The 22,413-nt window shown below is 38.3% G+C and overlaps 1 protein-coding gene and 1 long non-coding RNA gene across 4 annotated transcripts in view; one reads left to right on the top strand and one right to left on the bottom strand.

Annotated features, from left to right (window-relative positions):
• The first annotated feature begins 4,140 nt into the window (after positions 1-4,140).
• LOC127371863 (fibronectin type III domain-containing protein 11-like) overlaps positions 4,141-22,413 on the top strand; it is a 145,904-nt gene continuing 127,631 nt past the window's right edge. Inside the window, exons 1-4 of one of the 3 annotated variants that reach the window (XM_051415047.1) lie at positions 8,248-8,284; positions 9,345-15,155; positions 16,677-16,822; positions 17,102-18,029. In XM_051415047.1, coding sequence (XP_051271007.1) covers positions 16,682-16,822; positions 17,102-17,881 — 921 coding nt within the window. In that variant the 5' untranslated portion in view covers positions 8,248-8,284; positions 9,345-15,155; positions 16,677-16,681 and the 3' untranslated portion in view covers positions 17,882-18,029. Of the gene's footprint in view, positions 4,211-8,247; positions 8,285-9,344; positions 15,156-16,676; positions 16,823-17,101; positions 18,030-22,413 lie in introns of those variants that run through there. The other 2 variants (XM_051415046.1, XR_007886465.1) reach the window with 2 other exon arrangements.
• Positions 19,812-21,826, bottom strand: LOC127371885 (uncharacterized). The gene is made up of 2 exons (XR_007886468.1): positions 21,341-21,826; positions 19,812-20,810 (listed from the first exon to the last, which is right to left on the bottom strand). It is a non-coding gene; the product is annotated as an uncharacterized LOC127371885 (long non-coding RNA).

Below are 22,413 nucleotides of genomic sequence, written 5' to 3'. Positions count from 1 at the left end.
TTAGCATTAGTATCTGAATATTTTGGGACACTTAATCAATATTTTGAGGATGTTTCTTATTATAATGATTTACAGAATCTTTTTTCACATTGGAAGAAATGGACTTACATTTCAATCAGATCTTATTTATATATATTCAACAATGAAGTACTCATAACATTTAGCCTAATTGCACACTTCATGTAGCCTACATATATACAGTGTATAGACTGTACTGAGATTTGATCAGATAAAATGAATACACATTAGAATAGCTGGAAGCAGAATGAGATGACTGTGCTAGCAGGCGGAATATTAGCAACCTAGCATAGAGTAGTCGTCATTGGCAAATTAAACCCAGTGGTTCAGGTTTGGTATGAGGGCAAAATAAAGGCAAATTCATCAGTCTGTGTATTGTGTATGTATTCATTTATAGTATAGTGTAGTAAATGAATGTCTTAAGTTAAATATCACTGAGGTATAGTGTCAGAGCTGTAGAAAGTCTTTTTTCATGCTTTTAATTTGGCATTGTCAGTCAGGAAATAGGTTGCTTGGCAGCTTCATGTCTGTCACACAAGGACCAGACCAAACATGAATCCAGTTCAAACAATCAGAGAAACACACCAGTGCACATAGGTTGATTACGTTCGGGACAAAGAAAACAAAATGCCCCTGAAATGTTGCTGGAGCATGATGGGAAACATTAATCCACTGTAAACCCTACTGATAGCATGAATGATGTGGCTAACAGCACCATCATGTGGTCTCTTGGTGTCATTAACCTTCTATGAGAGACCATCTCTCTATAAAAGCAAGAAATCTCTGTCTGTCTGTCTGTCTGTCTGTCTGTCTGTCTGTCTGTCTGTGTGTCTGTCTGTCTGTCTGTGTGTGTGTGCCTCCAGTATCTCTGCAGATCAGGATCAGACTGACCTGAGAGTTTCAACATGGCTGCTGTGTGGTTTAAGGGTGTGCAACGTCGACTATAAAGATACCGTTAATAAATTATTTCATAAATGATTTACGAATTCCGCTAGCATTGTCAACCATAGCCACCATAGCCACGTGCATACCAGAGCCAATCACAGCAGAGCCCAGCCCCACGACACACCTTAAGAAACACGCTGATCGATACCTGCAGCGGGTTTTGCCGGCTGTTCGGTCCCGTTCTGTGCATCTAAACTGACTGTTGTGGATTACTGACACTGAACGAGTCCAGACCGAGGCTGTTCCGGTCTGAGGAGATCCGGATACGCGAGGGCAACAAACTGGAATCGGAATCTGTGGATGTTCGTCTGTAGCTAGCTGCTACACCTTCAAACACAACCTCATTTGGCCATCCATGAAAAAGCTACTTAACCTCCTACTTTTCTATAGCAATACATACTTCCTACGGGCACTGCACTAGTTTACACAAAATTCCTGAAGTTATTTTTCACTATTTATTGTGGTTGATCCGTTGTTCTCTACTGTTATTGTTATGCATTGAATATAATTGGAATTATCCATAAAATATGTCACTTAGTCAATTTACTTAATGATAGAAAAAGGGTCCCTTAAGAAAAAAAGTTGGAAACTTTGGAAACTAAGTGATAAGTTCAATGACAAAAAACATGTATTTGGGGAACAAAGTTATGGATTTCTAATACCACCTTTAGATGTTCTATTCAATGTATCTAGTCTGAAGGACTTTGAGAAACTGGTTCTGCAGCACATAAAGAACAACATCCCTGCCTGTCTGGACCCTCACCAGTTTGCATTCAGAACCAACAGATCCACAGGGGATGCCATCTCCACTGCCCTCCACTCAGTCTTCACACACCTTGAGAAACCCAACACCTACGTCAGAATGCTGTTTGTTGGTTTCAGCTCAGCACTGAACAAAATCTTCCCCATGAAACTGATTGGTAGACAGTTCGGATTGGTGGTCATACCTCCTCCACTCTACCGTCATTGGCTGGATTTCAAACAATGATGAGACTTCATATCAGGAGGAAACCAGCAGTCTTGTACAGTGTTGCACAGAACACAACCTACTGCTCAACGTCAGCAATACCCAGGAGCTCATTGTTGATTTTAGGGAAAAAGAGGCAAAGACACACAACCCTGTTTACATCAGTGGAGCTGAGGTGGAGCTTGTGCACAGTTTTAGGTTCCTGGGAATCCACATCACAGAGAACCTGTCATGGTCCTCTCACATATAAGAAAGCACAGAAACGACTGTATTTCTTAAAGGAAACGTAAGAAAGCAACATTCCCGTGCCAAGTTCTTGTTAACGTTTACAAAGGAGTGATAGAAAGCATCCTGACTGGAAACATTACAAACTGGCATCATGGGATGTACACGGCTCAGGACTGGAGGACTCTGCAGCAGGTGATTAAAACCTCCCAATAGATCATTGTTACTCAGCTTCCCAGCATCAGTGATATTGGTGAGGTGAGATACCTGCAGCCACAGTCTGTTAAGATAAGATAAGATGTACCTTTATTAATCCCCTGTAGGAGAGAAATTCAAATCAACACAGCATCATTGGGGAATATAGTGCAATAAAAAGAGTACAGTGTACATACAATTGTATAACAAATAAGGATATACTAAATATAATAGAAAATATAAAACTATAAATGAAAAATATATACACTATATGCAATGTGCAAGTACAATGGTGTGCAATGCAGTACAATGGTGTGCAATGTAAGGTTGCAAATTCATTATGAAAATAAAGTTGTTGACTATATATTTTAAGAATATGATAAAAATATAGATTCAATGTCACTATAATGTCTGTCTGTCGCTCATAGGCGTGCGTCAGTAAAATGTCGTGGCAGCAGAATGATGACCCGACCGAGGTCAACTATAAAGCTCTGCAGACATTCTGCTTTCTCTCTGTGCATTTGGACACTGGTCGGCCTGCAGGAAAATCTGAAGCTGAAAGCTCACCTTCACTTTGAGAGAGCTGTTGGAGAAGTGAAGCTGCGGAAGGAAACTTACAGATAAACGGACCTCGTTGGACAACTAACTTATGGTTTACTTATATTGTGGACAACTGAACAGCTGGGAACTGGCCTTCAGTGGACCCCCCCATCAGTGACCACCTGCTGGCTGGAGACGCCCTGAGTTGGGCAATGAGCCTGCAGGTGAGCCAACTTTTAATTCAATTCAATTCAATTTTCAAACACTAACTCAGTTGATCAGCAGATGAGATGTGTTGGGATCAGGATGTCTGGTGAACCTGTTCGAGCCCAATCTGCAGACACTGACACTCCAGCACTCACTTCCACTCTACACTTATACACGCACAATTCCCATTATGCAAACAGCCCAGAATGGTCCGCGAACTAGACACATCAAACTTACTGATCGCTCAATGTAACACACGGACCGCGGCACTGACCAAACGCACAGTCAGCAGAACGATACGTGGCCATTCCAGGCGGCGCATGAAGACCGAAGACCTGCAGGAGGACAGTCAGTCAGTGGGTCAGCTTCCTGCAGTACACACAACCAGAGACACTGAAGACACTGCTGCTTCCAGGACAGGAATTAATTACAGCAACACACATCCCAACAACCCAGGGTTGTGATGTGACCGGCTGCCATGGCAAAAGCCAAGTGTTTCATCTTGTTGGTGTCGGTGCTCGGTGGCCTCCAGTAGCTGTGGTCTTGGAAGTAAGCTGGCACGTCACACATCTGTAATGATTAACATACAGTTTAGGACAGGAATCAACTTTGTTCACACAACTTTATTTCACTGAACGCTGAATACTTCTGTGACTCCCTCCAACCTGCTGAGTTCACTCAAAGCTATTTCTGTTTCTTTGTTGAGCTGCAATGTCACATTTTACTTTACAGCACTAAAAGTGATCAATTAAAAACTGACAAAAAGATACATTGACCTAAAATGTCTTTAAATTAAATATACATATTTATGGCGAGATGATGCACCCAACATACACACAACTGTTCACAACATACAACGATGTAGCTTTAGTAATTACTCAGTTTAATTTAAAATTTTAAGAGATATATATTCAAACGTATGTTTGATTATTTCATAAAATGAAAAATACCCTGAAACCACAGAGGTCTGTCAAAATCTTAATTTTGTGTTTTAAAATGAAACATGATTGAAAACATTGAATGCATTTAAGTAAATTCAACTAAATTCAATTTTATTTGTATAGCGCCAATTCATAACAGAAGTTATCTCAGGACACTTTTCAAATAGAGCAGGTCTAGATCGAACTCCTTAAAACATTATTTTATTATTATTATTTATAATATTAACATGTCTCTGCTTCTATCTGAAATGCAATACACAATTTTTAATTTGTTATATTGAGCCCTTTATTACATTTTTATTTACTGCTTTTTAAATAAGTTAACTTAAAGTAAAGTGTTGCCAATCTAATGTGCACATGATGTCAGGTACATGTGGTACTAGGCATTAAAGGCTTTCCTGGTTCTTATAATAATAACCATGATAAAAAAAAAACTTTATTTATACAGCACTTTTCAAAACAAAGTGGCTTACTTACATTATAAACGTTTCAGGAAGCAATGAGGTAAAATAAAATCAGACAATTAAAATCATATAGAAGTGAGGTAGAATACAAATACAAGAAACAGATAAAACTTATTGTCAATTAACTGCCCCGGGGGAAATAAATACGAAAAGTTTAATTTCATATGATATCCATATAAGGACAGAAAATAATATAACCACATGCAGGCTCAAGATGTTTCTTTACAGTCAGTTCAAATATTCAAGATCCTGTCTTGGGCAGCAAGTATACAGCAGTTCATTAGTTCACAGTAAATGATGAGACCATATAAAGGCATTGTGGAAACAAAAATACTATCTCCGGCCAGTATATTAACAAACACACTAACAGCTAAACCGTCAGTAAGGAGTGCAGTCCAGGTGTCCCTCTGCTGTCGTTTTTGCTTTCTGTCAGCAGATGGCGGAGTTTCCTAAGCGGTTAGCTATAGGGCAGGGGTAGGAAACGAATGGTATCAGTTCTAGGTGAACTATCAGAATGTCCCGTGATTACTGAGTCTCCCTAAAAATGGTTTCAAATCCCCAAAACAAAAAGGAGAGAATTAAATAGTGCATGGACATGGCATTTGTTTGTTTTCACCACCAACACTGTAATACCAGATAAGTTCATTTAACTCGAAAAATTGTTGAATTTTTAAGGAATACAAACTCTTTTTGATTATGCCACTTTTCCTTGTAATTTCAAGTGACACTAACTTTGTTTTGTGCCAACTTTTTACTAGGTATATTGTTTTCACAGTACAAATAAAAATTACAAAATTAAATCATTGTTACTTAAAATTACTAAAACTACTTGATCAAGAATTGTTTTTTTCTAACTTAAAAAAATAGTTAAATAAACTTCTCTGGTTTTACAGTGAATGGTGCTTACTGGTACTTTTTGGGTGTCTATTAGCAATATATTAAAGGCTCAAATGTGTTTTGCAGCTCCAGACCTATTTGTTTTGTTGTTTTTTGGGCAAAAACGAAAGTAAAGTTTGCTGACCCCTGCTCTAAGGAATCAACTTGGTGTGTTCAGTGTGGGGTTTCTGTTCAGGTACACAGAAAGAAAATCAGTGGCTGACTAAAGCAAAGTGTAGATCTTTGAAGTGTTAATTGCAGGTACACATTCTTTACTGGATGAAGCATTTTTAATGAATGATTCGCTGAAGGATCCCCTCATGTTTAGTCATAATCATATAACCGGCAGGACTACAGGGCTTAAGAGTATGTATGTATGTATGTATGTATTTGTATGTAGTTGATATTCAATTGAGGCAGAAAAGACGTACTCTACAATTCTCTATCAACAGGTTGTTTGAAGAGACTTGTCGGCTGACTCATATAACCGGGTCCAATGAGGGTTGAGTGCGCATAAGCAGATTACAAAGGTGTCAAGTATGAAATAGTTGGAGAGTTGAGTATACGCCATTATCTGTATCTGTTCAACCAACTAAATTATCTGTATCCATACTCGGAGAAACGTGCTGTGACTCGCAGGCAGAGCGGGTCGTCCACTAATCGGAAGGTTGTTGGATCGATCCTCGGCTCCTCCTGCCACATGTCCAAGTATCCTTGAGCAAGATACTGAACCCCAAATTGCTCCCGATGCTGTGCATCAGTGTGTGAATGTGTATGAATGCATTAGTTTCGGTTCGATGGACTTTGCCATCGCTGAGTGAATGTGTGTGAAAGGGTGAATGTGGCACGTAGTGTAAAAGCGCTTTGAGTGGTCGGAAGACTAGAAAGGCGCTATACAAGTACAGGTCTATTTACCATTTAAACTGGGCTTACTGGAAGTTGTTCATTTAAGCCTGAAATTGATAAACTATTCACAAAACAAGTTTTTTGAAAGTTGCTATATTTATGAGTACAGATATTGACACATTTCACACTGATGAGTTTTTCTAATATTTTTAGGATTTCTTTGCACACCTGTCTGTATTATGTTTTTATTTTTTTTATTTTATCAATTATAAATACTTAATAATTCTGACAAATTCAGTGTTTTCTTCTGCTTGATACTTGGCCATTGTTTTAATGCAGGATGAGGCAGTTTAGCATTGACTAAAGGCTCTGTGAATATAGCTTGTGCTCAGGTCTTGTAATTTTTAAAGTTTAAATTATAATTTTTGATAGACGCTATCTTAAATAATATTTCAAACTTTAAATTAAGTTTTACAACCCTTAAAATCAAGAAGGCCCCCCTGTAAAGTTGTAGCCCCTTAATGCTACACACAGATATATATATATATATATATATATATAGTCACACAAAGTAACAATTCTGCATCCGTATCTCATCCTGTATTGGATTGTTGTGAAACCCATGTTTGAGAATCCATGTTTTTTTATTTTGAACACATTCTGTTGAAAACTGTGGGATCTCCACTATAAAATACAATTTGGTGGGCTTGTGTGAGTTTGAAATGATTATCTTATTGGGAGTGAAGAGGCAAAACAAATGCAGGTGCATTTAATCAAATAATATACAACAAACTAACACATTAAACCTGAGGCTCTTGGGGCATTTATATGCTTTGCCCGATTGGTAATCCATCCTTTTGCATGATAGAGTACCTTTCCATTATGCAGTAACAAAACACATATATATCGAAACAGAAGAAAAGTCCAATGAAGAAATTATTTCAACACACGCTGTAAAACCTGACAATACAAATAAATAAAAGAAGTAACTATACATAAATAAATCCTCCAGAACAGTTGGAGCAACTCATTCACATGAATTAAACCCAACTGAAAAATTAATTGTGGAAACTATAATGCTGTACAGCTTAGTAGCTAGCTCCATTTTTGTTTTTCTTTCACTTTATTTCATAAGCCCAATTATGCTAGCCAAATAATTCTTAATGATCCCTCAAAGTGTAAAGATTTGATGTTAGTCACATAAAAAAACAGCAAATTAATGTGCTAGCATTTTGATAATCAGTTAATTAAAAATTGTGTTTTTATTGTATGTCAGCTGACAGGTAATGTGGAAGAAAACTAAGTAAATTCAACTTGGTGGTAACATATAAAGAAAATGCATTTAGGTGAGTTTATTCAGATACATTCTGCTCAAACATTTGAAATAAGTTCAGAGAAATGTTGCATATGAGTATAATATACATACTAATTTTAACTTCAGTTAAGTGAATATAATTGGTAGAATAAACTTAATTTACCCAAGTTACATGAAATTTAAGGCGATCAGTTTCAGGTTGATTCATCAGGTTTTACAATGCAGTGAGGCCATTACATGTTACATAAAAGATGTTTTGGCTAATGTAATACCTTAAAAGAAAGACTTGGTTCAAATGCTGAAATATCAATATGCATGAAAGAAATAGAAATTACAGAAAATAAATGGACTTGAAATTGTGTGCGAAGAAGCTTATTTAAAAAATAACTTGCCCTGTCTGTATAGGAGTTTACAGTACTGCATGTCTTCTTTAGGATTCTTCTCATTGTTGAGATCTGGATGCTTCTTAGAGCAAATATGAATAATAACATGTGTTCACTTCATAGTATCAGAAAGGCAGAATTGCGCATTGACAGCAGTACACAGGCAGCAGAAATCCATAGCTGTAGCAAGCTGAGAGCATGCTTAAATGTTCATGTTTCTGCAGTTTCCAATCAAAATATACTGACTCACTCTGCCTGCTTCTGCAGCTTTGCTGAGTGTACGAAAAACCAAGCATGAGAACTATTTTGTCTGAAATGATCTGTGGTGAGGAAGAGGCAGCTCATGGATACCGTCTCGCCCGGTGAGCTATTGTTATTGTATCAGCAGATGCTTGAGATTATTTTAGTCTGAATGAGTAATCTATGTTTACATACTCCATGCTAAATCACTGCAACTAGAGCCAGGTGGACACACTGGTGGTCTGTGTTTGGTGGACAGATGTGGAGAAAGGAATATAGTCAACTTCAAGGGGAAATGGTGATTCACTTGATGTTAAACAGTGATTTCTGTGGTGGGCTGAGAGAGCTGAGATTCTTTCTCTACACATTACCCCAAAGCAAAACAGTCAGCGAACCTCTGTTGATGTATGAATGCAGGACCTGAAGTACAGTTTGATCTTAATGGAATCATCATAGTCATGTATAAATCTGCCAGGCTAGTAAATGGGGCACAGAGTAAAGTGAAAAGAAATCACTATTTCTATACCACTAACAAGACTCAAAATAGCACCACGCTTACACGGTAGCATAATGAGGGCCCCTACCTGTAAACCGAAGCATTGAGAACTTTGTAAGTGTACAGACAGTTTACTAAAAAGATAGTTTAGAACAACAGTAGCGTTCACGTATACAGGCGGGAGCCATCTTGGGAAAACAGTCATGCGACCAGTTGAACTCTCTGAGATGTGAAGTGAATCTTGCGTTGTTGCTGGAAGAAAATTCTGAGCGCATAAGAGAAGCACTCGTTGTCGATGTCTTCAAATTCGGTTGAATAATCCGCCATGCCTTTAGTGTGTATCCTGTGGAAGCACTAGTCTCTGTTGCGTTCAGTGCTTCTCTTATGTGTTAATGTTACACACTGGACCTTTAATCTCACTCATATTTTTCACATTCAGATTAGTCCAAGTTCCAGTTGACAGGAAAAACATGACTATTAGACTATTCTTCTTTCACAGTTCTGACCATGATCTGAGAACACAACGTGCCTATAAAGATGTCATGGTTTTGGGTTTAGTCTAGTTATTTCCTGTTTTATGTTGAAAGAGTCCTTCCTTGTGTGTCTGCCTGATTAGTGTTACCTGTGCCTCCTTATCTTTCCCTCACAAGTGTATTTACTTGTCTGTATCCTTGTTTCAATTCCAGATCGTCTTTGTCAGTTCAATCAAATATTCCAGCGCTTTCCCCAGCGGTTTTCAGTGTTTTGGACTTTCTACTTTTGGAATTTATGTTCTATTTTGTTGGATTTTGTATTTCCTGGCTTGGTTTGCCTTTGAACTGATAAAAAACCGGGACAATAAGAAGATCCTCAGGCAGGGAGTTTCGGAGTAGAGGAGCCCAGACTGCAAAAGCCCAGCAACCTTTAGTCTTGAGCTGAGTCTTTGAGAACAGTCAGAAGAGCTCTTCCTGAGATTCTGATATGTTCCAGTGGCAACATGTACACACAGAAAAAAAGGGAACATGAAGCCTTGGGGGACGCCACAGAAAAGAAACCACTACTACCAAAAAAGATCAGTTCGTTTACTTATAATTCACTTATACCGAACTCAGGTTCTTATGGGACGATATTTACAGTCTAGAAGAGGATATATTTTATAGAAGATACTGAACTTGGATAACATTCTGTAAATCAAATTTATATTGGTGAGCTTTTGAGGTGAGGTGAGATTTTGAAAGGTGCACTGAAAACATCTATTATCACTTTATTGTAGGACATATCAATCTGACACAGTTCCAAAGGGAAATAGTCTGTAAGAGAGTGTTATCTAAGTCCACAGAGCACTGAGTTGAACCCAAGTGCAGGTGGGGTGGCAGAGGTAAATAAGACAGTCTTTGAGTGGTAAACAAAATCCACTGTACCAATACCCAGTACAATCAACAGTACTAGAAGGGCTAAGGAAGGGAGGCTAAAGTCTGGATAGTCAAACAGCGTACTGGTAATCTGGTAAGTTACATAGGGTGACTTAACAAATGGGAGTGGTAAAATGACTGCTACTGCATACAGTGTACAGTATATACTAACTATAGGCTTAATTAGGGAATAATAAAAGGGGGTGGTGCTCATACAGGACAGGGCTCATGTGATTGGCAGGTACCGATGTAAATGTCTGACTGAATTGCAGCTAGTGAAATTTTAAACTTTAATCGAAAGTGAAAGCACTGAGGACATCAAGTGAAAGCAGTTAGCTGAATTTAAGAATCGGATTTGACCACTAGGTGGAGACAAATCACTGTCAAAGTTTCTGCCATGCCATGCATGTGTTTGATATGGATTTTTTAAAATTCTGGCTTTATGCTTGTGTGTTATGACTTTGTTTCATACCCCTAATAATTCGAAGTCAACACTTGGATAGAATTTAGAATCAAAATGATTGGTGTCACCATCCACACAGCATTATGTAAATCAACATGTAAAACCAGCCAAAACAGTGATAAAATAGAGACCGAATGCTGTTACTGATGATGAATCACAACTAAACAGATACCACAGATGGATGCTCCGGAGACAGGGATTATATTAACAGTGACATTTATTATTTTATGATTCAATACAAGAGCCAGAGCAGCTGTGGCCAAGTGTCAGAATGGCAATCTGGGAAAGAAGCTGACTTTGTTCTCCTCCAGCCGTACAGACTGCAGCCTATTTTTTATTATTTTATCTGCCAACTTGAAGTAGAAGTGTAAATAAAACTACCTGATACTGCTTTTCTATCATGTATTGACCTGATGACCCCTGACTGAGAGAAATATTTTATGGATATTTCATATTATATTCAGAACAAATAGTGAGTTTGTGTAAAGCGAGTGATTTGGATGAATTTTGAGCAGATTATTTCCTGTTTAGGGAACTATATACTATATACAATTCTCTGTCTGTATTATGTTATTTTCACAAATCTTAACATTCATACATATTTAATAGGATTCTTTTTTTTCCTTGTTGCCTGACCATTGTTTTATTAGACAATTTACTTAGCATTTACTTTTTTTCACATAAGTGAACCAAATGCTGAGATATAGGCCTACTGTGTATATGTTTAAGGTTTCTAACATGTCTTAAAAGCAAGAACCACTAATCCATTAATGTCCACAGTGAAACTTTATAATTTCCTTTACAACATTTAAATGATACCTGATCTAAGAACAAATCCATTAAAATGTTCCAAATTGGTCAAAGTATGAGACAATAGTGCAAGTTTTTTTTAACATAGTTCTTTTAGTCGTTAGTCACTGGTTGCGTTTTTGTTTTAATGATAGGAAATACCTCTAGAACAATAGCTTAGGAATTTCAGATCATCATTTTTGATACACACATATTCATGTGTGTCATCCAGGATTTTGTCACATGGTGTGACTCCAACCACCTGCGCCTCAACACCAAGGAGATGGTGGTGGACCTCAGAAGGCCCAGGGCTCACCCAGAACCTGTGAGCATCAACGGTGACCATGTGGAGTTGGTATAGACATACAAATACCTCCTGGATGATAGGCTGGACTGGACCGCCAACACAGACGCCCTGTGCAGAAGAGGTCAGAGCCAGTTACACTTCCTCAGAAGGCTGGCGTCCTTCAACATCTGCAAAAAACTATTAGACTGTTGTGGCGAGCGCCCTCTTCTATGCAGTAGTGTGCTGGGGAGGCAGCATTAAGAAGAAGGATGCCTCCCCTCTGGACAAACTAGTGAGGAAGGCGGGCTCTGTGTTGGGCACAGAGCTGGACAGACTGACATCTGTGGCAGAGCAAAGGGCGCTGAACAGGCTCCTGTCAGTCATGGACAATCCACTGCATCCACTGCACAGCACCATCTACAGGCAGAGGAGCAGCTTCAGCGACAGGCTGCTGTCACTGTCCTGTTCCACTGAAAGACTAAGGAGATCGTCCCTCCCCCACGCCATGAGGCTCTACAACTCCACCCAGGGGAGGAAAACCATAAAACTCTAAACTCCAATATGTCTGCCCTGTATCAAACTGTACCACCTTGACGCAGTGCACCCTGCATTATGTGAACACCTACTTATTCAATTCAATTCAATTCAATTTTATTTTTATAGCGCCAATTCATAACAGAAGTTATCTCAGGACACTTTTCAAATAGAGCAGGTCTAGACCGAACTCCTTAACATTAATTACAGAGACCCAACAGTACCACCATGAGCAAGCACTTGGAGACAGTACAAGAACAAGAATTTCGTTTTTTTCTGAGTTTAACATCAGAAAATTGCAGGTCATCCAGGATTTTATGTCCTTAAGACATGTTTGTAATTTAGATAATTGATTAATTTCATTGGGTTTGATTGATAGATATAACTGCGTATCATCTGCATAACAGTGAAAGTTAATGGAGTGATTCCTAATAATGTTGCCTAAAGGGAGCATATATAAAGTAAATAGTATTGGTCCAAGTACAGAACCTTGTGGAACTCCATGACTAACTTTAGTATTTATGGAGGATTCATCGTTAACATGTACAAACTGAGAACGATCTGATAAGTATGACTTAAACCAGGTTAGGGCAGTTCCTTTAATGCCAATTTGATGCTCAAGTCTCTGTAAAAGAATATCATGGTCAATGGTGTCAAATGCAGCACTAAGATCTAATAATACAAGTACAGAGACAAGTCCATTGTCAGAAGCAATCAGAAGGTCATTATTAACTTTAACCAGAGCTGTCTCTGTGCTGTGATGAACTCTAAATCCTGACTGAAAATCCTCAAATAAACTATTGTTATGTAGAAAGTCACACAACTCTTTGGCGACTACTTTCTCCAGAATCTTAGAGAGGAAGGGGAGGTTGCACCTTAGGCCTTTCAAGCACTGGATTTGACCATGCACCTTAGGACACTCACCCAATGCTCGTTATTTTGCTATATATTCTATTTTATTTTATTTGCATTTGACCTCCTGTTGTTGTTTTTATTGTTATTATTATCAGTCTGTGGATACTGCTGGAAACTGTGAATTTCCCCTTGGGGATGAATAAAGTATCTATCTAATCTAATATAATCTAATTACTTGTCTCTGCACTTGTATTATTAGATCTTTGTGCCGCATTTGACACCATTGACCATAATATTCTTTTACAGAGACTTGAGCATCAAATTGGCATTAAAGGAACTGGCCTCTAGCACCACTGTCAGGAATCTTGGAGTTATCTTTGATCAGAATTTGAAAATGAATCAGAAAATCAACTTTGTTTGCCAATTAAGGCAAAACAAACATGTGAAATCAAGAGTTTTGATTTTGTCTTGTGTAGCCACGTCTTTTTCGTGGATTGTTTCCACCTCTAACAGAAATAATTTTGTGGTGCTTATTATTTATTATTCACTTCAACGGTCAGAGCTCACAGTATCATGGCTGATTGGTGTACAACCCTGCGTTGTAAAATGACAAGTAAATTACCTTCTATCCTTGTATGTTGCTCAATTTGAGTCAATCAAGAACAAGCCTACAGGTTGACTAATTCCCACCAGCTCATAAAAAATATGACAGTTATGAATGTCATTTGGAAAGTGAAACATGTCTTACTCGTCTGTGGAAGTCATTTAACATGTACAACATAATGACGGAATGCACACACTCACACACTCACTGTTCACAATTTCAAGGCCTAACCCAATCTCATCTGATGTAACAGAATAGTCATAGTATGTTTCGTACTGTATTGATTGTATCGACCCCAGGAAGACTAGAGGCACATTCATGCTCTTGCTATGCGGATTCATATAAACAATTAACAAACAATAATAAAACCCAAAAATAGGTTGAGACAGACCTACTTTTGCGGCCCACTGGGCTTAGTCATTTGCAGAACTCTAATTGGATGTTTGTTGATAGGCCTGCATTTCCTCCATTAGGAGGCATCTGTTCTAGATGCCCATTAGCCAATGTGTTCTGCTTTCCTCTGTGGTGCTTTTGTTTTGAGACTGTACTGTAAATGTTGTTTTGCGACCAGTGGTTTCCCATTTTGGCCTCCCAAAAAGGGCTAACTATCACCATTTCTATCTGAACTCAGCTTTTGGTTTCTCTTGTAGTGTAGTTATCAGAAGGCTATCTCTTTGGAATGCTTGTGATAAGACCTCAACGTGGTTATCTTCGCAGTGGTATGGTTATGATAAAAACATTTCTAAGCTGTGATATGGTCTCACAGACAACACAATGACGTTCATGTCCAAAAGATTTAAAGCATTGACATATATAAAGATGAATGACATAAGAGCTCTCCAAAAGTGAAGCCAAAACATCTTGATCGCCCTTTGGTGGCTGACTGCAATATAGGTCATAAAGCCTGCTGCCTCCATGTTAATAGTTAACATGGGACATGGTCCAAACAAAAAAATCACATCAAATACATTTTTCCCATAGATGGTTTCCTCCATTTTAGGTAGTTCTTATCACACTAATGTATGTTGAGGTGTTCATTTTTCTAGGTTTTACATCATGATTCAGTTCAGTTTGTTTGTATAGCACCAAATCATAACAGAAGTTATCACAGGGCACTTTTCAAATAGAGCTGGTCTAGTCTTATTTACAGAGACCCAACGGTTCCCATCATGAGCAAGCACTTGGAGACAGTATGCAGCTTATACAAGTGTGATGTAGACAACTCATTATTGTTAAGCTATAGTCCTACAGTATTTGAGTGTTTCTTACATAATTGGACTTTTTTAAACTCAGGAAACATTGGTAACTTACAGTTCATTTAGATTCATTGATTATCTATTGGAGGTATAATTTTAATAGTGACAGTGATTGGCATAGTTGGGGTTACACTATTTTGATTTGGCTACAAATCCACTATCTGTTTAACTTTATAACAGAAGCTGAAGGCGAGGCAGGCTGCTGCTGTCATTCCGTAACCATGGAAGATAATCTGTTACCATGCAACATGAACAATTTTAACTATAAACAGGAGTTGCCATTTAACTATACAGCAGGAAGTAAAACAGAGGAAAATAGGTAGGCTTAATTATTGTTGTATATGTCAAATATAGTAATAGTATTGTGTAGTTTATTGTAATTTTACAGTAGTGATCTAACGTTAGTAGCTAGCTAACTGTTAGTTAGCTGTATCAGGCTAACCATAAGTTGTTCACTTTAGAGATTTGTGTAACTGTAGCATTGATATTGAGGACTTATATCGAGGATATTGAGGAACATGTATTATGTTAATTAATCTTAATTCTACTGACGTCATTCCCACTTCCCTGATGAGTAACGTTAGCTGGGAATTATTAAAATGTTGGTTAGCTTGCTAACTCAGTTAGGTTGACTGTGGTTTTCTCTCGCAGACGTGCAGACTCATTTCTCATTATGTTAATGAGTTTATTGCTAAAACACAATGACTTATAAGATCTTAATCATAAGCTATCATCCAAAACCCCCCAGAAAACTCTCAAAGGGGGGATTCCCTCCACCCCAGGGTTGAAATAGCTGCCAGTTAGCAAACTCACACCCCGACATGCGCAGTGCGAACCTCAAGTTTTCCTGTGACGTGAGCCGTGAAGGGGTCTATAGAGAAATATAGAACTTCATATTGTTAAGAACGTAACATTAATAAACAATGAATTTGAATGTCTAGAGAAGGAGTGGAAGGAAATGACAGAATATTATTAAATAGCATATATATTTAATAGCAATGTATAGATGGCTGGTAATTAACTTACATTTCGATTTTGAATGTGATGTATCTCCTTATGTAACGTTAGGATGTTGTGGAATGTCATTATAGTCGTTCAGTTTGTGGTGCTGTAGTTGACAGATGTGAATGGGTGTGTTAATGGCTGGTTGGGTGTAGGCATGAGTTTGGACTTTGGAGTGGTTATGGTAAACATCTGATAATCTGTCATAATTTCATTGGCTGGAATGTTTTAGTTCCCTCTGCTGGTCAACATTCAAGATACAACGACCATGTAACATCTGGAATTTTAATGTTCAATAAAAGAGGACGGATCATACATTCTTTCCTTTATCACACACTTTTTATTATGTTAATTAATCATTAAATGACAGGATAATAAAAGTAATATTTTGTACAATGACAGCAATGCAAAGTTGGTTTGCTCAATGTCAGTTTCCCTTTACTGTACACACTGTCTCTAACTGAAACTGAATTGAAAGACTTGATGGTAGGACATAAAAAAAACAATAATCCTTGTTGTTTGTTTATTGCTCATACTTGTGAAATATAAACTAACATTATATTTTGGAGCATAAACATCCCACAGCATTTTGTTTCTTCCTTATAAATATTTGCAAACAAGCTTGGGTCTATAAATTATAATTTCCACATTCCACATTAGGCAGTTTATGACATTATTGATAAATGGAGGCCTGATTATGAGTATGTGGGAGTATACACTTCATCCAAATACAGCACAGAAAACCATACAGTAGGCCCTGATCAATCTGTTACAATGAGCTTAGAAAATGCCCAAAGAATTTACAGATTTGCCTTACAGCTGTGAATGTTTGTTATAGTTACCATGGATGAAGTCATGCTGACATGTTCAAGCTCAGACGAGCGTGGAGCCCAGAAGGTCAGGACTCAGATGGACACCCTCCCTGACCTCCGCAACCAAATCCTACAGCTGCTCGAGACCAGACTTAGTGAAACCTCCATCATGGTTAGTATACTATAATTTAAATATAATTGATTTATTTTTAAACTGTAATATTCTAAAAATACAGTAATTTTTTTACAAGTAAAATAGAGTTTTTAGCTATAATTTTATATAAAATCTTGTGTTGTTTTTTGGCTTTTTAATATTTGCCAATTAGTCAATTAGACTCACTGGGTCTTTAAACCTTAAAAACCTTCAAGTGTACATGTGCTGTCTGAGGGATATGTTACAGTACGAGCAGTTGATGCAGAGATTCATGAGTTTATGTGATTTATTTCCAAGATGTTGCAGGAAAAACTGCGGCTCATGCAGAGGTGCTCGTACTACTTGGAAATCCTGCGCGAGGATTTGCTACCAACTGCAGACCAGACGCAGCAAGTACATTTGTCTGACCAGATGCTGTGGTCTCTCATTGACCAGCAGAGGTTGCAGAGTGCCATGACCCTGGGTAACACCCAGGTAAAGCTCCTCCTCACTCTTCTGGGAATGCTCTACCATGAGATCATCAGGGGCTGTCAGGAGCTAGAGACCTTCATCCTGAAGTACGACCAGGGTTTGGTGGACAGCAACATGGCAGCTTCTATGCAGAAGAAGCTCCAGCAAACCCACCAGTATGTGAAGGACTTTGAGAGCAGAATGACTCGGAATCTTGGACCACTGGACTTGCAGAACCAGCTCATCCTCAACACAGGCAACTTCCCCATACCACAGCTCACTGTATCACTGACTGTCAAGATGCCGGTGATATTTGACAGGCTCAAGTCATGCGTGAAGTCCAACACTGTGCATCTGTGTTGGGATGTTGCAGGCCAGCAGGAGCCAGATGAACAGTTTGAGATCCACATAAAGAGCCTTCACCCAACCACTACTGAACATGCCGAGTTTACTAAATCTATATGCCAGTCATACAACATACAGGTCAAAGACCTGCAACCTGACAGGTACTATCAGTTCTCTGTCAAGAGAGTAGATGCTGTCAACTTGGTCTATGGACAGTGGATCGACACCATCACTCTGAAGACCTTGTATATTTCCGAGTTAGAGCAAAGTGCCCCATTTTAAACTTTTTTAAGAGAATGAAGAGAATTCACACCCTGTGTATACTTACAAAGAGAATATATTTGAACTGCTTTACTGAAAATAAAATAACTTGTAGGATTTATTGAACTGAAAACTGTTAAATGTGTAATAAAATAGTTGGCCAAAATAACACTCTTGGTGGAAAATGAAGCTGAAAAATGAAAAATACACACACACAGAACATAAAAATGATTGGATAAAACCTGTGCAATTACAAAACATTTCTAGATTGACACAATGGGTACTTTTGATTCCTTCGATGATTTTCTTTTTGATTATCACCACTTGTTCGCTTTTTGTGAGTTAGGGGACCAGCTTAATGAGGACAGCTGACTGTATATAAAGGTGGATGACATGACAGCTCCCCAGAAATGAAGCTAAAACATCTCAGAATACAATATTCAATATTCAGTGTTTTCATAATCACCTGGGAATTAGAATTGTTGTGTTTTTGTGCGGATCCTCTTCTGGCAGAGTATGCCATGCTGAACTGCCATGTTTTCCTATAGTAGTCCAGAATGGAAAAACCAAACAGTGGCTCTAGATAGGGCCTTTTGTGTTTCCCACTCCCTGTGTAGATAAATACGCTTTTCTCCAACTCATTCTAAGGTACATTTCTGCTGATAGATCATCGTAAATGTTACCCACTGGACCTTTAAGTCATTAAGTTCAATATGAATGAGAAGACCTTTAAATGCTCTGAGAAATTTTAACTTGTACAGTTCTATGACACTGAGAAAAATGCTATGTAATCAAAAGCCCTAGAACAGCTACTCAATGGAGATTTAGGTAAGATGTTTAGTCAGTGTTATTCCAATAATTAATTATAATTATAAGAAAAGTTAGAATAATATTGGTGGTTTTACATGAGAGATTTATGGTTGTGTATTTTTTCTGTCAGGCCCTCTCTGGTGAGTGAGGCTGTGATGGTGATGAGCTGTGAAGATGTGATTAAGAATCTGATGGCAGTTGCTGGGTTATTTGCTTATGTTGCCATAAAGACGGCACTGTTAATCAGATTTTATAAAAAAAACATGCCCCACAGTCCTGATGAAGCAGATTAGCTCATTAAACCACAGTTGATGAATAGATTATGTTTTTTTCTGACTTAAACTTTAAATGTTGATTTAATCACGTGTATATTTAATGTTAAGAGAGAAATACTCTAACACACTAAGATTTGAAACCAAACTCTATTGTGACAGTGAATTTTGACATCTAGGTTAAAACAACTATTTGTTTGATCAAACCCGAAGCCAAAGTTGATCACTTTGAAACCAACTGTCCTGTCTTTTTAATGGAGTTTATTGTCATGTCTGATGAAGGACAGGATCGCTCACTTAATTTGCAAATAAATAGGGCCCACTGGAAATGGGAATAATACTAATGGGACAAATGAAGGCTTAAATAATTACCTTGTGGATTAGAGGTTTTCTGTCAAATAGACCACAAGGAGTGTCTGTAAAAGGTGGGTATACAGATGTTTACCCCAAACACAGGTGTCTCACGATGTACCATTTTATCATCTTTGTTGTTTTCACTAAAAGCCAATGAAATTAAATTTAAAGGTCCAATGTGTAACATGTTGGAGGACCTATTTGCAGAAATGGAATATAATATTTATAGGAACAGGAATTTTCATTAGTGTATAATCACCTGAATATAAGAATTGTTACGTTTTTGTTACCTTAGAATGAGCTGTTTTTATCTACAGACACCGCAGGTCACCTTCCATGGAATCCGCCGTGTTCCTACTGTAGCCCAGAACGGACAAATCAAACTGTATGAAGAGGGGCTTTTGCGTTCTTCGCGGCCACCATAGTTTTGCCCACAAGCTTGGAATGAAAGGGTCAAACCAAACGCTGCGACAGGGGTAGTTACTGGACCCAGGAGCAGACACACAGACAAGATGGACGGTTTAAGGGTCTTTATTCCGCACACACACACTGGGGGGGAAGAGGGGCGGCCGCGGCAGGAACAGGCAGGTGAAATGACAAGGGAGACCGGAGACACGGAGGCACAGGAGACTGACTCTGGGAACTGAACTGCACACGAGGGTTCCTGGAGCACAGGAGAGAAACGGTTAGACAAGGGAGCTGGAGCAGGAGAATCACGGGTGGACATGTAGTGGAAAGCTAGACACTGAAAGGAGCCACGAAAGTTACCACTAAGTTGGCTGAAACAATCTGGCGATGAGTGGGAGGAAAACCGGGTACTTGAAGGCTGAGGCATGATGAATGATTGAGAGCAGGTGAGACAGCAGGTGAGGAGAATGGAGGCCGCACCCTCATCAGGCACACAGGGAAGGAGGAGGAGCAAAGGGAGCAGGAGGGGAGCAGAGCCATGACACACTGGCTTAAGATAGGGAGGGACTTCACAGACACACTTCACAGTCTGTTCTCATTCCCAGGTCGTCAAATACAGATGGCAGCAGTGTTCAGTTAACCCTTAGATGCATGAGTAACTGGACCCTACACTCTTCCATAAGTGGGTCAAAAATGACCCGTATTAGAATCAATGGGTTTTTATGCCATTTTTGTCATTTCAGTTAAGAATAATCATTGGTATTATACTTTGTATTATATTTTGGTCCACACAAGAATGATTACACGTATGAAATATTTTTATTTTTCACTTTTTTAACATTTTTAACATTTTGAAAACTGTCAACATTACAAAATTACTCAACAGCAATAAGAACAATGTCAATATCCATTTTGTGTGTGTTTGTGCATGCCTGTGGTGTGTGTGTGTGTGTGTGTGTGTGTGTGTGTGTGTGTGTGTGTGTGTGTGTTTGTTTCTGTGTCTGTGTTTGTGTGTGTGTATTTCAGATTCTAGTCAAATCCCATAACTGCCTCTTCATCCAGCATCTGTAGGACCATTTCAACTGTATACCTAGCAGCCATGACACCTTGGATGAGAAAACATAAAAGGAAGAGAAGGTTTTGAATGATAAGCAAACCTATTGATCAATAATTAGCAATATAAATAAATACATACAAACACACACACACACACACACACACACAGACACATAACATACAGTAATGTTAGCTAGCTTGGTTAGGTAGCTAGTTTTGCAAACAATAAAAGAGACAAATCTGATGATAGATGATAAGAAACACACACTCTTTCACACAGTAGTCATGAATGATACACACACACCCATACAGTGCATACAGTAATGTTAGCTAGCTTAGTTTGCTAACTAGTGTGAGCTAACTTTAAAGTAGGCTAACTTGTTGACACAGTAGTCATGATTGACACACACACACACACACACACACACACACACACAGTGCATACAGTGATGTCAGTGTGAGCTAACTTTAAAGTAGGCTAACTTGTTGATAGATGATAATAACACACACTCTTTCACACAGTAGTCATGAATGACACGCACACACACATTTCTGAGGTAAAAAAGAAGACAATACTTACATGTATCAGATCTTGCTGTGTAAAATAATCTTCCTAAGGGGTGACACTTATGATATAGTCTGTGTGGTCCACAGAATACATACTCCTGACAGTCACAGTTGATAAGAATCAAAGATTCCCATGAAGTCCCATAAGAAATGAATGCGGGTCATTTTTGACCCACTTATGGAAGCTTGGAGTAGTAATACAAAAAGTACAATTTCGAAAAATGTATAAAAGGTAAGTTAAAAATTTAAATGGCATTATATCAATAACATGTTTTTTGAGGAATACCTGGAATATGAAACGATAACAACTTTTCATGATATTGCAAGAAAACGACCTCACCGGGTCATTTTAGACCCACTTATGCATCTAAGGGTTAACTAAATCCGACGCACTTATACTTTAGCTTATTAGAAGGCTGATAATTGAGAATAGTAAACATAGCTAGTAAAATTATATTAGATTTAAATATAAGCACAAAAGAAATCTCCAAAGAATAATAGAGCCTTCCTACCCTTTGCACATGCCTTTAGAGCTTTTACCCTCAGACAAGCATAATAGAAAGAGTTGCCAGTAAGAGTTGCCAGTATACACAGGCCAATGTTCTTGGAATTCCATCCATAATGGACTCACAACAAGTCCTCCAAATGGCACTAGCACAAGTTATTTCTCTTCAAAAATTCTTAGTCTTCCTTAAAATGATGTGGTTTAGGCACAAAAACAACTTGAGGAACTGGAGAAATATCATGAATTGCACTAAAATGACCACTTCCTTAAAGTCCTACTTCACAATATGCACTGGTGGCTTCAAGTTTTTACATCACACTGTGCAAGTTACATACTGGACTGTAGGAACAAGAAAATAAATTAATTTCTGACTGGAGGACAGCTTTAAAATGAACTGCTCCAAGCAATCACAGCTTCTGATCAACTGAAAATAACTTTGGTGGGAAGGGTGGGATGGATGCATAAATCTCTGCTGATTGGTGAGGGCAAAACAAAACAAAATTACCCCTCTTCAAGACAAGGCCAACTTGACCAAAATGTCAGGCTGAATTAATATAGTGTAAAATCTGCATTTCAGCCTG

Source organism: Dicentrarchus labrax, unplaced genomic scaffold (genome assembly GCF_905237075.1).
Source record: "Dicentrarchus labrax unplaced genomic scaffold, dlabrax2021, whole genome shotgun sequence".
In the NCBI taxonomy this organism is placed as follows: Eukaryota; Metazoa; Chordata; class Actinopteri; family Moronidae; genus Dicentrarchus; species Dicentrarchus labrax.
The sequence above is the reverse complement of the archived record's forward strand: the minus strand, read 5'-3'. Positions and strand labels throughout refer to the sequence as shown.